The 15,740-nt window shown below is 38.6% G+C and overlaps 1 protein-coding gene across 5 annotated transcripts in view; it reads right to left on the reverse strand.

The window, feature by feature from the left end:
- Positions 1–7,256: 7,256 nt before the first annotated feature.
- PAM (peptidylglycine alpha-amidating monooxygenase) overlaps positions 7,257–15,740 on the reverse strand; it is a 155,101-nt gene continuing 146,617 nt past the window's right edge. For 4 of the 5 annotated variants that reach the window (XM_040579397.1, XM_040579393.1, XM_040579392.1 and 1 more), the window contains 6 exons: positions 15,199–15,317; positions 14,122–14,221; positions 12,696–12,749; positions 10,182–10,385; positions 8,607–8,663; positions 7,257–8,072 (listed from right to left, as the gene is read on the reverse strand). In XM_040579397.1, the coding sequence (XP_040435331.1) occupies positions 7,897–8,072; positions 8,607–8,663; positions 10,182–10,385; positions 12,696–12,749; positions 14,122–14,221; positions 15,199–15,317 (710 nt within the window). In that variant the 3' untranslated portion in view covers positions 7,257–7,896. The remainder of the gene's footprint in view (positions 8,073–8,606; positions 8,664–10,181; positions 10,386–12,695; positions 12,750–14,121; positions 14,222–15,198; positions 15,318–15,740) is intronic. The other variant, XM_040579395.1, reaches the window with a different exon arrangement.

Consider the following 15,740-nt stretch of genomic DNA (forward strand, 5'->3'; position numbering starts at 1 on the left):
TCAGTGCACCTAAACGGGGCCTCGTCTGCATGTGGGAGGTTCACTTAAATAAAATGCAGGTGTTTCAAACTAATGACATGGAAAACAATAATGGAAACTGAAAAAACCCCAACAGGAAACCTGAGACAGTGCAAGCAGTATGCTGTGCTTGGGGAGGAACCACTTGCACCCTTGGCATAGCAAAATGTGACCACAGTGAGTTGTGACCTGCCTACTTTTGGTTTGTATTTTAACCATCTTGGACAAATACACGAATGTCCATCTGTACATTTCTTCCCTGGTGCACAGGTTTGATTTGTAACAGGAAAATAGTAAAAGACTATTTCATAACAAAATTCTTAGAAATTGTTTGTAATAGAGTTTGTGACCCCTTGTGGCAAGTTGTTTAGAGAGGAGGAATAGAAGGGAGTCCAGCATGACAAAAAGTGTACATTTCCTCATACCTCCCAGCACAGAATTGTGAACATTTATCCATTAATTTTGCTAACAGTGCTAACTACCAGCTCAGTTTGATGAAAAACACCATAAAAAACTTGTTAGTGGAAAGACTGGGTACAAACGGAGTGTTTTATAGTGGAACGAAAACCTTTAATCTTTTGTTTGAATACTTCCTGAACTTTGGTATGGCATTTGCCCATTCTGTGTTAAGGTGTTCTTGCTTTCTCTACTTTTGAGAACAAGATAAGTTTCTTTTACTCACCTGCTTGGGTGCAGCATCCATATAGGTGACCTTTTACAGCAGACAATCCATACAGTAATGACCTAGCATCAAAATCTTTGCATAGTAACCTTCTTGGTATTTCCAAAATATGTAATGGAATTTTTTGGGGGGTTGGAATGGAGTGGATGCTTTCAGTTAATTTAGTGGACTAGCTACAGATTAAACACATGAGCTGTAGAGTCTCACCAAGTGGCGAACACTCAGCAAGGCTCATCAGCAGTGTCATTGTCTGTTGGCCTGGAAGTATACAGCCCATCTGTGAATTCAACAGAAGGAGATGCCATGTTAGAAATCATCAAGACCAGGCACAGTTTTAAATCAGAAAGCTAAAATTAACACAAATAAACAGGATTTGGCAGTGTCTTCAGGAATACACATACTAGACTTCTCTACACATACTAGAAGACCTGTTGGCCTACTGTTTAAACATTGGTAATCAAACTGTATATTCATTTGGAATGAAAAGCAGCACACAAAAAGCTTTACTTTGCAAAGGAAGGCTCTTCCAGATAGAAGTAACCAGACTAACTTGATTTTAAAACATTTGATTCAGGAACTGTTAATCCTGAGAGGTGCATTCCCCAGTCAGTTCTCCTTTCTTCCTCCCTACTGGCACACAAAAGACCACGTTTGCAAATACGAGTGCAGTCAGGCTGCCTGAGCTGTCTGCTTGTTTGTCCCATTGTAGTAGGCATTGCTGCAGATTCTGAGGACACTTTATCTTCCCACGGGGCTCCTGGCTGCAGCTGTGTGCAGTCCATCTTACTATGGCACTGTGCAAAGTGTTACCGTGACAAGCATCTGCAGGAACCCTGCTGCACTGGTAAACAAGGCAGGTCGTAGGAAATAACAGCGTTCCCAGCCTGCCAGGCAGTGCTGCCCAGCTGCAGGTTGCTAGTGCAACGGTCCACAGGTCACTCGGATACAATTTTCTGTCACTGAACAGTTGTTACTTCCATATTTTACATCCAGCTTTTCTGGATGCTTGACAAGCATCTCCGCTTTCATCAGCAGAGCTGGGGTATTCAGAGCAGCACCTGGTGGCAAGCAGCAGTGCCTTGAATAAAGTGTTACGTAAGAAGTGGGTTAAAAGGGAATAAATCAGATTTCATAAACTCAGTGCTTAAAATTAGTTGATGTTTTTTCAAAATTTATGCCTTTAATCTCTTTATGCCTCACTTCCCCCTTCTGTACAAAGCAAATAGCACCATGTCAGTTCCCAAACATCCTGAAAAAAATATTCATGCCTCTTCACAAAGCTGGCAGGCGTAGTGATGAAAGCCCCAACAGAAAAGACTAAAAACACCCGAGTTCTATGTTTGGTGCAGAATTTCCGTGATACACAGTAAATAATACATGGGGTTCCCCACCGGACTGAATTTGAATGTTTGTCTGGCCAGAGACATCATCTATCGCTCCCAGCGATTGCAGACCGAGCAGAAGCTGAGCAGACCAGGCAGGAGCTGGGCTGGGTGCGGGGCACGGATACGCTGTTGCACTGGCAAAGGCGGTTTGTTAGAGCCTCAACTCCCTACGTTTGACTCCGCGGACGCTGGGGACTGGTGACAGCCTGCGCTCGGGCCGTGGCTCCGTGCCTCGCTGCGGGCACGGCCGCACGGTGGCAGCCTGTCCCTGTCCCTGTGCCTGTCCCCGCCGCGGTGGCAGCCTGTCCCCACACCGTGCGTGTGAAAACTGCTGCACAACCGATTGCTCCTCTGAGTCTTCTTTCCTGCACGCTCAGCAAATCTATCATCTGGTTACAGCGAAAACTGTATTTTTTAAGCAGATGGTAATTATGGAAGCATAAATAAATGTCTGAGAACAATGTGACCTGCACTGTGTGAAGGCTGCATGACTGACCTTTCATGGAAGTTAGTTACAGTAGAAGAATAATCTGCTTGTGCAATGCATTAGGTAAACTCGGAAACGGTCAATAAGATTTTGCAGCTCCCCAAAAACTGGGCACCTTTCGGTACCTGTTAAACCATGGTTGCTGTAAGCAGGATTTCACATACAAAATGCTTGGAAAAAGGCCATCCCTCCAGTTCCTTATGTATAGTACAGTGTGTGACCTAAAACCTAGCTCAATGACACATAGCAGAATTGTGGGATTCTGTCCTTTTTAATGCAAGTAATCTCTCGAGCTGCAGTTTTAGGATGTGCGTTGACTGAAGAAAGCAGTAACAAACATGGTGGGGAGGGTATCGCAGCACTGAGGAACAGTGCAATGGCCAGGGCAGGGTTCAGCTCTTAAGACCTACATGGCAAGTAGCACCAACTTCAGCCTGTTACAGCTGCGTATGTAGGTTGCTTCATCCCCATTCTGACAAAATTCTTAAAATCTAACTAAAAAAAAAAAAAAAAAAAGAGTAGAAGATTTAGGTTGCCTATATGTTTCAGTTTGAAAACATAGTTTGTAATTAATAATTTCCCTAGTTTGTTGACCTGTTACCACTATTTGTTAGGAACAGATTGCTCCACTGCATCTTTAAAATGGTACTTTTGGCACAGTTCCCCAGGAAAAAAAAAAATTGCCTCTGCATCATCTGCGTATTTTTTTAAAAGCTGTACAATAAAATCAGACAGAGCTTCACTTGCAGGTTGTTGTGCTTTACATGCAACTAATTAATAAGAACCACTAGCAGAAAGGAGCTAAAGAAAGGAGCAGTTCAGCAAATGTGCCTTCATGACCTGTAAAATTTAGAAAATTTTGAAGTCGCTTCCAAGTTGACTCCCATGCAGCTCTCGCTGGGACCTCTCCAAATATGCTGTAACAAAGCCAGCTGGATGTTCCTTTAGGTTTTCCAGCCACCATGTCGAGAAAACAGCAAGAAGTCTGCAGGATTTGCTTGGATAAATAGCTGCCACTGGAGATTTTAAACCCACCTCTACATTTAGTCCCCTCTTTTCTTCTGCCATTAATGTTTAGCCATGCGGATGAATTTAAATTTTTCACAGGTATTGGAGTTCGATGAGCAGTTATAGTGTAGATTTTGCTAACCAATTCTGATAAAATGGAGAAAAAATATTTTCACATTTAAGAATTAAAAGAACAGGTAAAGGCAAACCAAGGTGCTAAAACTTGAGGGTTTACTAGCATCTGTTTTACATAGAAAATACCATGGCCTGATTGCAGCTCTAAATTTTAATTGACCTGGACATTTGGTTCTATTTTTTTATTAGTACATTACATGAATCCACACAAACTGCACTACCTTGTAACACAGTCTTTCACATTTAAATATATGTCCTAACATGCAATTAAATAATAAAATTGCTTTTGAATTGCTCAGCAGTGACCTGCTCTCAACTTGTATTGCTAATGCATACAGAGTCTTTCAAACAACTTCCCAGGTGTGTTTCAATGGCAAGATAAAAATCACGTACCATGACCCACACAATCCTAAGCCTCTGCAGCATAACAGACATTACTGACCTAAAAGTTCTGATAAAATATAAATAAATGCTCCGGCAAGCAAGAAGCTGTTGCAATTTACTACATTGATCTATAAATCTTCATTAACAACTACAGTGCACTACTAATTAGCAAACTCTACTTAATCAAAGTGCTTCCCAAGGAATCAATTTACACCTAATGATACTTGTGGCAAGGACAGCTGCTTAATTGGGATGGTAATTTCATTTAATTGGGACACCTTCCAGTGACTTGGCTGACAACCTGCATGTTACAGTTCAGTGCATCCTCCTCATGGCAGCTTGCAGTTGCCCTGTTCTGCCCTCACAGCTGCTTCACAGCGAGCTACTGAAAATCTGACGCTGCTTGCCAGTGGAGAGTGGCCACCTTGCCATCACTGAAGGACTGCCAGTATGTCAGACTATTCAAAACAGGGAGATGCTTGATACTGTACTACCACAGGGAAATGTGATTAGCTACTTCATCAGCCTAATTTTAATGAAAATATTCAGTCTCTACAACAGCTGGGATTCTTCCATCTTAAAAAGGCTTAAGAAAAGATTAATCAGCAATTCATGATAGTTAGTGTCATGTCTTTGAAGTCTTAAAATGTGCAATTCCATGTCGTTTATTAAAAAGCAGTCTTAACTCAGACAATTGCTGAAACTATTAACAACATAGAGTCCAAATCCACTAGCTGAGATTGAATAATCAGTATTCAATATTTAATATATACCTAGTAATATTAGCACACAGAACCTGCTAGGATGGAGGTCTGCTGGCTTATTAATGAGAGTTATGATTACAGAAAGCGTATGTCTTCTTTTCTTTTTACATGAATTTTCTATAACATCTCTGGTACATTGTTTTCATAAGATGCAGTGTTAATAAGAACTAAAGAACATTCCGTGCCTTCAGGCAGGTTCAGATTTTCTGCCATTGCACCTGTATGAAATTAAAGCATGCAACTTGAGGTGCTGAAGTTTGCTTGCTGCTGTCAAGTAGTTTGATGCCTGTCAACGCAGGCACCAAAGAATCACAGAATGATTTGAGTTGGAAGTGACTCTGCTCATCTAGTTCCACCCTCCCTGCATGGGCAGGGACACCTTCCACTAGACCAGGTTGCTCAAAGCCCCATCTAACCTGGCCTCCGACACTTCCAAGGATGGGGCATCCACAGCTTCTCTGGGAAACCTGTTTGAGTCTCACCAACCATACAGTAAACAACTTCTTCCTAATATCCATTCTAAATGTACCCTCTTCTAGTTTAAAACCATTGTCCCTTGCCCTATCCCTACAGGCCTTGGTAAAAGGTCTGTCTCTTATGAGCCTGCTTTAAGTACTGAAAGGCCGAAATAAGCTCTTCTCGGAACCTTCTCTTCTCCAGGCTGAATAGCCCCAACTCTCAGCCTCTCTCCAAAGGAGGGGTGTTCCATCCCTCTGATCATTTTTGTGGCCCTCCTCTGGATCCACAAGAGGTCAATGTCCTTCTTGTGCTGGAGACCCCAGAGCTGTGTGCAGGACTGCAAGTGGGACTTCAAGAGAGCAGAGCAGAGGGGAAGAATCTCTTCCCTCAACATACTTCTCGTTATGCAGCCCAGGATTTTTGGTAGAGACCAACCTCTGAATTCCAGAGAGCAGAGTATTGCAAATGTTGAATTAATCCGTTTTAGCTGGTACTTGCAATTACTTTTAAAACTTTAAAAAACTTTAAACCCCCCCAACAATTACAGTTCAGCTACTCCCCCTTAACAGAGCATCTTTTTAACGGGAGATAAGGATCAAATAAAGGAAAGGAGCAAGCAGGCAGCTGCATATTATCTGCATCGACCTAATACCATGGAGGCAGAGAACACCCCACATCAGATGGACATAAATGAGCTATCTAAATGTTAGAAAATATACCTTTACTGATCACTTTTGAGAAAAGCCTGTGAACTTTCAGAACTGATGCCACATAATCACCTGTGATAGCGGTGCCCCCACACCTTTCTTAACCGGTCTCCTTAAAAACTTCCTGTAAACTACCTGTTATCTTTGCAGACAGCTTTAGAAGATCCTTCCCAACTACCTTATTTATTTTTAATCATATACAGGGAGATCAAGGCCACAGCTAAAAATAACAGGCAGAAACAGACTGTTTCCTTGTAACATTAGGAAAACAGAAATTAGCAGGAGAGGAAGCAACTTAAGAGGATGCACCAAATACATACAACATGAAACTGAGCCTTGTACTCAGTATTTTAGAAAGCTGTCCTGGAGATTTCTCTATACCGGAGAAAAAATGACCTGTCAAGGATTTTAAGTTTTGGTTGCAGAAAAAGGAGATTTATAAAATCTTGCTGAAGGAGGAAATCTTGTCTTCTGCTCCACTATCACCCTTTTTCCTGCAAAAAACATCTGGCAAAACCTGTGCCACAAGGAGCCTATTTTTCAAGCTCAGCACCAGCAATAGCTATTACAACACCGCAATGATGATAAAGAAAGCTGTTTCATGAAACCCTGTGGCAATTACAGCTGTGTACACTCTACTTATAATACATGTTTTAAAAGGAGATTAATCATGCCCTGATCCTCAAACTAGACTCATAAATTATGATGACGTCACACAATGATTCACACTTCAGATGACTCATACAGCCAGGATCATCACCTAGCAGGTCTTCTACAGGTCTCATGTTCAATGAGTAAACACATCATGGGATTGAGGACTCCTGTTGTATGTATGAAAAAGGAAGTGTGGAGAAACAAGAAAATCAGTACTACAAATCAGAATTAGATGCCTACCCTGACTAATTTGCATAGTTAATTTGAGACACAGGTTTCCTCTTAGCTGTGACCATGTTTTATTAAATAGCCTGCAATTTTATTATACAAGTAAAATTCCTCTTCAAATGTTTAAGCTTGACTTTGTACATGTATGTAAATTATTAGTCTTTAAAAAAAAAAGCTTGTGACATAGCAAAATATTTTTCCATCTTCCATACAAAACAGTACTTTCTCTCTGCTGGTAGAAGACATCAAGTTTTTTACTGTATTAAGTGGTCTGTGTAACACTTACAAAAGTTATATACAAAAAACTTAAAAGTATGCAAAAATTCCAAAGTACACTCCGACAGCTAATGCTCTGCGAATACTTTATTACACAAATTACATTCAGCTTCTGAAAATAGTGTTCTAACAGTGATAGCATCTAAAAATAAGACATCCCAGAAACACAGCAAGTTAGGAAGAAGAAAAAAAATTAAATAGAGACTTTTTTATTTCCTTCAATGCAATATAATGTTAGTGATTTTAAAAAAATAGAAGAAGATTTAGCAGCTTCATTTTCTTGTGGCACTGTATTTTCTCTGTACTGCAACAGGTTAAGGACATTGAAGAGGAAAGGCACACAACAGAAACTGGCAACTGAATAGCTATGGGAAAAATACTTTGATGAAGCAGATAGTAAGACTTATTTACAGGATCCCCAAATTGCGATGAGAAACTACTACTGCTTTAAATCAGTGCTGCAATTATAAGACTGTATGCTTTATTAAGGTGTTCACATAAAAAACAATGGCACTGAAATGGAACTTCCATACACTCCTCCGTTTAAAAAACAGAACTCAAAACAAACAAAAGTCAAAGGAACCAGTGTACAGCCCCACACAGACTAGTACAGTTTACTATTAAATACACAAAATCTTCAACGTGCTTAAGGGAAAAGGAATCTGACATTCTGGGTTGAATTGTATAATGGAGAACTCAAAGGCTGGTTTCAGGATGATGAAGGTGCTGGTGGAGGTGCTGAACACTCTTCCTCTGAATCTGTGCCATCATCTTCATCTTTTTCTTGATCACTTCCTTCAGTGCTCAGTCGGTCAAAGCCTTTTCGGCTGTAGCCTTTGTGACTTGCAAAGAAGTTTCCAAGGTTAAGGCCACCGCCGCCTTTCCCTGTGGAAAGGCAAGGCTTGTCATACAGTTTGCTTTACTGTACAGGGGGAATAAAAATCTATCTGCTCATTCAATGGTACAGTGGAGCTTATTTTGAGTTTCCTTCCAGAAACTGTTCTTAAACATCAGCACATAAGCCACAAAAGCTAAGTTTATAGGAAAGAAGGCAAGTCATCTTTGAAGCAGAAGTCCCAAACTACTTTTTTCAGCACCCACTGTTTCATTAAGCCTTTAGAAAGGCTATCTGTGTGCCTACCCATTTGCTCTTTGTCTCAAAGTGCTTCACTGCATTCACCAGACCCACAGATAACACATTATTACTGCTTTCCCACTGGTAGTGACACATCCTTTTCAGCAGGCAGATAATAATGGATGAAAAGTATCATAAAAGATATTTCCACAAAAAAACTGAGGTTTGCCCCCAATCCTTCTTCTGAGAAAGTTCCATCAAATCTGTTACTCAACTAGAAGTGAATACAGAAAAAAGCCTCCAGTTACTGCATTCTTAAAAGACCTCCAGCGACTCAGACTTACCTCTAAGTCTGCCTAAAATTCTCCCTGAACTTGAATCAAGTTTGTGTTCCCCATCAGCTGAAAAATAAGGTAATTTCAGAAATAAGCTAAAAAAATCACATTCCATAATTAAATAATGAACTGTATTTTCTGATACAAAGTACATTCAACAAATTGATCATCAGCTCTAAGAAACAAAACTGGTACTTTTCAGCTTCTTGATTAAAGTGAAATTATACTTCCTAATAAAATTATCATACCATAGATGTTCAGTTCATGACAATTCAGCCATTAAGGAGATTTGAATGTAAGTTATTTCTGAGATTTTCATTCCCTCAACTGTTCACTGATGTTACTGTGAAGAGTTTACAGGAAGGACAAGAACTTCGTAACTTATAATGTGCAGAATTTCATTCTAGCACACTGCAAAATATAGCTTGACATTTGAAATGGTATAGATTCCCTTCAGAGAAGACTGGCTTTCGGATGAACTTTCCCCCCAGCCCTCACAAACTATATCCTCCCTCCCTGGCATCTCTTTCTGTCCTTTGTCCTAAGACAAATTAAATGCCACGACTAAACTGTCTTTTCCTATATACTAGTCAGTTTCCATAAATCCATGCGAGAAGTTTACTTTGCTCTTTGACACAGTAAATTCAAGCGCTGCTTGAATCCAAATGGAACGCACGGATACTATTGTGGAGCATATCCATTAAAAGCAGTACTGCAGTAGTCTACGGTATTAGCACATGTGATGTGCTAAACACGTTTGAACACAAAGAGTCGGGAAGCTGCACACTGAAATCTTCAAATAAAATACATCCAATTAAGTCGCACAGCAATATTAGATCACTGAGTTACCTACTCTGTCCTAGTATGTCCTAGTCAGTGGCAGAACTGTGTTATTTATCTGTTCCATGTAAATTTTCTTCTTTTCATGAGAATATTTTGATAAAAAATATTTATGCAATACAAAATAACAAACTCCTACTGCATGCTACCAGTTTCTCGAAAGTAATGTTATTATATAATAGGAATTAAGAAAAATATACATAGCATTGTTAAGCACCAATTAAAGCTCTCACAGCAATGGATGGAGGTGCATTATGGAAACATATCTGAGTCACAAAATGCACAAGGTAGTAGTGAAAAGTAACATATAATCTCTTGTAAATGTTATTTGCATTTTGCTTATACCTTCGTAATACCCATAGAGTCTATTGTTCACAACAATCTAAAGATCCCAAGCTGAAAATCGAACTATGCCCAGAGTATGAAAACCTGTGTATTCTAAAAACTAACATGAATGTATTGTAGTTGTTTCTGAGATACAAATTTTCAGCTTGACACCAATTAAAGTTTTAGATACATGTTCACTTTTCAAAGGCGGTGGCTTTGAGATGCAGTATCAAAAACATTGGGGGATGCAGTTGCTGTGTGCATGCTGATTTGCAGTTTTCATGCAGTGTCACAGTAACTGTTCAGAAAGCTAAAGGGATGGTAAACCTCTCCCTTCATATTCTCATCCCTCACTGTTCAGTGACATTTTGAACTGGAATAATAAAAGCCTGTTCTCTTAGAGTTACTCTCAGTTACCTCCATAGACAGTCGTCTTCCTCCACCGAATAAATACTAAAATTGCCAGCAGGACAACAACAGGGATAATTAGAAGAGTTGTAATAAGAACAAAGGACACTCCAGTGCTGGCCTGTTGCACCGAATGTTGTTTTTCCTGCTTCTTTACAGGGTCTGTCGATTCCGGTTTGCTTTTCAATCTGGCTTCTACAATTGCTTCTGACTCTTTAAAAAGAAGACAATTTCAGTATGCAATCCATATGCATCAAGCAACACAGAACATGGCATTAAAGAACAAGTTAGAATATGTGAAGCGTTGAGTAGCGAGGAAACAAAAGACAAGCATTTATGGAGAGACATTTTTAGCTCTTGCTGATGCTACCCCAAATGTAAGGCAGAGTGAGTCTGAACGGTATCACTGACTAACAAAGATGCCCTCCCTTTCCTAGAATGGAGAAAGAAGAGGTGTCAGGCAGTTTTGTCTTGAAAAGTATCTGTAATTTAAAATATAGGAAAATCCTCAAAAGATCTATTTTTGCAAACAGGTGTGTGATGTGGTATCAAACAAATATATACTTTTGATAATAACACTTCCAGAAGAATATAGAAATCCAGCATGTGCTGTATTATCATAAACAAAAAGGAAAGCATTTAAAGTTCCTTTTAATAAACTTGTGACAAAGGGTTAAATTTTCAGAACTGCTACATCCTGGGAAGGAACTCTGGCTCTGTAAATCTGGAGAGCTTTTGAAAACTGCATCCAATCATTCCTGACTAATTTGTTACCTCTCCACCTACATGGAGAAAAACAATTTCAGTAAAATTCTCCATGCTGTTCTCTGTGTGGAAAAAGGATCACATGCTTTGTGCTAACTTTTAATGAGTAAAACCATATATATATATAGTCTGACTTAACTACATGTCTTAAGAAGTAACTGCATCAGAAATACTCTGGATCAACTCTGTTTTGATTCTGTGTCAAACTTAATATGATGTTCTGTTCTGAAAGAACAGCAAATGCTGCAGTTTACACTTAGCACTAATATGATGATAACAATGATATCATTGTTATCACTAATACAATGATAAAAATGATACAATGATAACATGCTGTCTTTCAAGTAGTAGTTATAGCCAAGAGCAATTTTCCTCCACCATCTTGCCCACCTCTGGGCAAAGCTATAGTTCTCCACATGTTTTCCCTGGCTTCACAGCAGTGTAAGTGATAGTAACAGCTCGTTACCAGGAGGCTGAGGAAGTACAGACCACTCCTGTCTGTTTATTAAGCAGAAGATGACACAAAGTCCATTGGTTATCTGTTTTCTTCAAGTGGAGTTGAAAGATGTTAATTTCTGCCTACTTACCCTAAGCAGTTTACAGATTGTTACTTAAAAACTGTTTCTTACCCTGCTGATACTATTGCATTTTTCTCTAACATTAGAAGTGTGAGCTAGCATTCTATCTTCCTAAAGAAAATCAAAATGCATTAATATATCCCTAGATTTGTTGCACTGTGGCTGCTGTAATGTCACCTCCTCCCTTTTGAGTGCTTCGGAATAAAAGATAAAATAAAAGGGTAACAGTTTCAGCAATAAGGATTTCATTGTTTTATAATGTCAGTCTCCTTTATTCTACTTTATTCTGTATGCCTGGAACTGGCAGTTGGGATCTTTTGGTATTTTCCTTTGTCTGCATATCCATGCCTAAAGCAAACCACACAAGCTCTGAATTCAACCAAAGAAAAACAGTTAAGAACATCTGAACATTTTATAAAGGCCTCTTGGTAACGTGGTACTGTTTTTCGGTAAAGGAAATGAACTTTTCCTTTTCAACCTACTTAACTGAATACAAATGGTTAAAATTACTTTTAATCTTCCCAAATTGCTACTTTACCCCTTTAATCTCTCTACGTACTTTTATCTGCTTATATTAAGTTTCTACATGTTTTCATTTTCTGGTTTTTTTTTTTTTTCGTTTTCATGCAATAAATTGAAAAAAAAAAAGCTGTAGAATTAGGGAAATAAATCTAAATAGAAAAAAAGTAATTGTTGCCATACGGTGTGACTGGCAAGGCTATGTACTGAAAGACTATACAGAAAGACAAACCAATTGCCGTTTGAAACACCTCTTTTTTGGTGGTTGAGGGTTGTGGAGCAGGGGGAAGGGTGCTGGGGAGTAACAATCACAGTTGTATTTCAGAGCTATTTCTGCATCTCACAGAGATACCAATCTGGACCATACCAGATAGTGGTACGGAATTAATCCACTAGTTACGTTTTTATCTTAGTGTCTGTGAAGCAGTTGTCATCAGTGCTAATGAAATGTTTATATTGGCTGTAAAATAGTGTCTACTAAGTAACAGGGTTATAAGCTGCTTTCTAGTGCTTCCTATGCCGGCTCATTTTATCTCTATGAAATGATGGTGAAAAACAAAACAATCAAATTAGTTAGCATTTTTCCTTCCAACTTTGCAGAAGCAGTCCTAGTCCATGTGAAAATACTGGTTCCTTCATTTCCATTACAAATCAGACTAACCTTTTATTTCCTGTACCTCAATACCAGCCTTTTTAACTGACCGATGTTCCATTTCTGTAAAACAAAATGACCCTTCAGGACAACTGACATTTCAGAAAGACATTTGGTGACATTTTCCTGTTAGCTTTCTCAAGTGTACAGTACAATCCTACAGTAAACAATCCTGTCAGCACCTGAACTTCAACAAGGAGAGTCAATACAAACCATTACAAGCTTACAAGGCCATGGCAAAAAGAAAACTTGATTCATGAAGGGTGTTTGCAATAATTAACTCATGCCACAGAGATTTTATGGGCATGTGTAAAGGCTCAGGGAGTCCCACAAAAAAACCCCCTGTTAATTATAATCAAAATCACAACGGATTAAAGGCTGGCTAAATCAGGGCTCCTTAGGTACTGCAGTTTTATACTGCAGCAAAAGCTAAAGAGAAAATTATATGCAAGGGCTTTCCTTATCTAATCTGTAAGTGATCAATAATTCCATTTCCCCCCCTCATATTTCTTTGAATAAAAGCCTAGGAGTGTTCTTGTTCATGTTACTATATGCAGAAAAATCCATATCCAGTGAGAAGTAAAATTTATCTAGTCCAGTCTCCTGTTAGAGCACCTAATACCAGATGCCCCAAAGGAAAATTCATGAATTATAAACAGACAAATACGGAATAACTAGTTTAGTCAGAAGTTAATTTATAACAGCAGACTCTAACTGGGATGACTAACACGCTGAAGCCTGAGGCTTCATCTGTCTCATACATTTTTTATCCAACATAATGTAACAGTGGATTATATTTTTATTCACGTAAAATATTTAATCTCTTTCTGAATTCTTCTAAATTGATGTCTGAATAATCAGGTCCCTCTCCCTGAAGCCAAGATGCCTGCCTTGGGGGTTACTAGATTAAAATGAGGAAGTGTTTCCACTTCATGAAAATGGGACTTCAAATTATACTAGATTCATTTTCTAATGATAAATATTCCCAATGAAATTAATATAAATTTTAAATTGACTTGTCTTTTTACTTCAGCCCCTGGAGGTTTCCTATATGATAACCTCAAAAGAAGCAGTTGATTTCTCAGCAAATGATACATTAGAATTAACTAAGATGCTAAAGAGTCATACTTTAGTTTAAGCAGGTACTGACATGACAAGGGATAGATCTACCATGAGGCAAATGCATTTTGATTCCTCCTGTGACAAACGAACTCATGCTTTCAGGACTTTTGTTTGACAAAGCATGTAGCCATGCTAAAGAATGGCCTTTTAATGAAAACTGAGCAGCAGCACACAACTTCTGCAGGCAGAGCTTGTAGCGTATTTAAATCATTGTCATTAAGCTACCAGGTTGCTGGCCAGTGCTACCAGATAAGTGGTACTGATCGAGGATACAAAATGTGAACTTGTGACGTTGAGAACAGAAATAACATACTTTCTGTGGACACAAACTTCCACACTGCTCTTGCAAGAACATCTCCAACGTATACTGTTTTATCTTCAGAAGCGACAACATCATGTGGCATCTCAAAGCTCTGTGAAGATAAGCAGGTACAGGTTACTCTAAAGTCTCGGCACATCCACGAGGCCTCCTTAACCTTGAACTTGAGATTGGTCATATTCAGTCCTTAGAGTGGAAAATGCAGCAGGTGCTGGTGTGAATGCCTAACATGAGTGAAGGGAGAGAAATTCCATTTCTATTGGATGTTTGCCTTCTCCAGGGGTAACATGGAGACTGTTCGACGTATTCATGCTAAACAGTTTATAACACTTAAATTCCTATTCTTGCATTCAATTTTATCCAGTGAAATATAAATTAAAATTATCATGAATCTTGGTTTGAGGCCCACATATTTATTTTTTGTGAGTTTATATGCAACACAGCTATTTGCTATACTCAGAAAAAAGTAACCCTTAATATAATTTTAAACTGGACTGCAAATAACAGAGTATATGTGTTACCCAGGAACAGGAATCTTAACATTCATTCTTTAGTCTAAGACAATCTATGGAAACTTTTTTTTAAATAAACATAATTTTTATGTACAATACAGTATGAACAACGTTTAGCCTTAACTTCCACACTACTCTTCTGTAAGGAAGGGATGCAACTATATAGTTGAGTATTATTTCTGCTTAGGGATATACTCCATTTTTTGACAAATTTATAACATACAGATATATGAATATTTCAAGTCATTCACTCTTTTACATTAGCTTCTAAGAACTGTCTGTCGGCAATAAAGTAAGCTTATTCTGACTGAAGGTATTATTGCTAGGAATCATCTTGAAGCTAGTATAATTTTCAAATGTGTTCCACATGTAGAAACTGGGACCCAAAACTGTAGTGTCTTTATTAAGTTAATATTGTAAATAATTCCTTTTGAATACCTTACACTATAAAACATCTTATTTCCTGTAACAGTCTGACAAAAATTGGAGAAGTAGGATGTTACCAACATTCTCATATATATCTAATTATATGCACCAGGCACTCTGTGCAATACTCTACCTTTCTAAGCGGAATAAAAGTAGAAATTATTTCTCCAGTGGAGAAGTTCATCACAAATCCTTGCACTGGTTCTGTCTCTCCAGGATAAGGCATTCCATTAACTGCAAAGAGGAGACCACCTGCAACAACATTAAATATGCTTTAAGAACCTACACATAGCAAACTGCAGTGAAGATGAACTGTAAAGGTTTAGATGAAAAAGGCTGTCTGAAAGAAACAGATGGAGAGAAATGTAACTCAATAGGAACCTAAATCACAACAGGATAGGATAGTTAAGTAACATAAAACAGGTGAATGTTTGGCATTTAAGAGATGCACACTTTGTCCAAATGAGAACAAGCAAGGCAGTATTTTACAGATTGGTTAAATGTGAAAACAAAAAGCACTAAGAAAAATACGCTGAAGAATGCTTTGCTAAGGATGCCTTGATCTAATAATGAAAAGTTCTTTAAATGCATCAACAGCAGAAAGTCAGCTAGGGAATCAGTGGGACCACAAGAGGAAAAGGTGCGAAAGGGGGACTCGGAGATCTTCAGTTTTTG

Source organism: Falco naumanni, chromosome Z (assembly GCF_017639655.2).
Source record: "Falco naumanni isolate bFalNau1 chromosome Z, bFalNau1.pat, whole genome shotgun sequence".
NCBI classification, from domain to species: Eukaryota; Metazoa; Chordata; class Aves; order Falconiformes; family Falconidae; genus Falco; species Falco naumanni.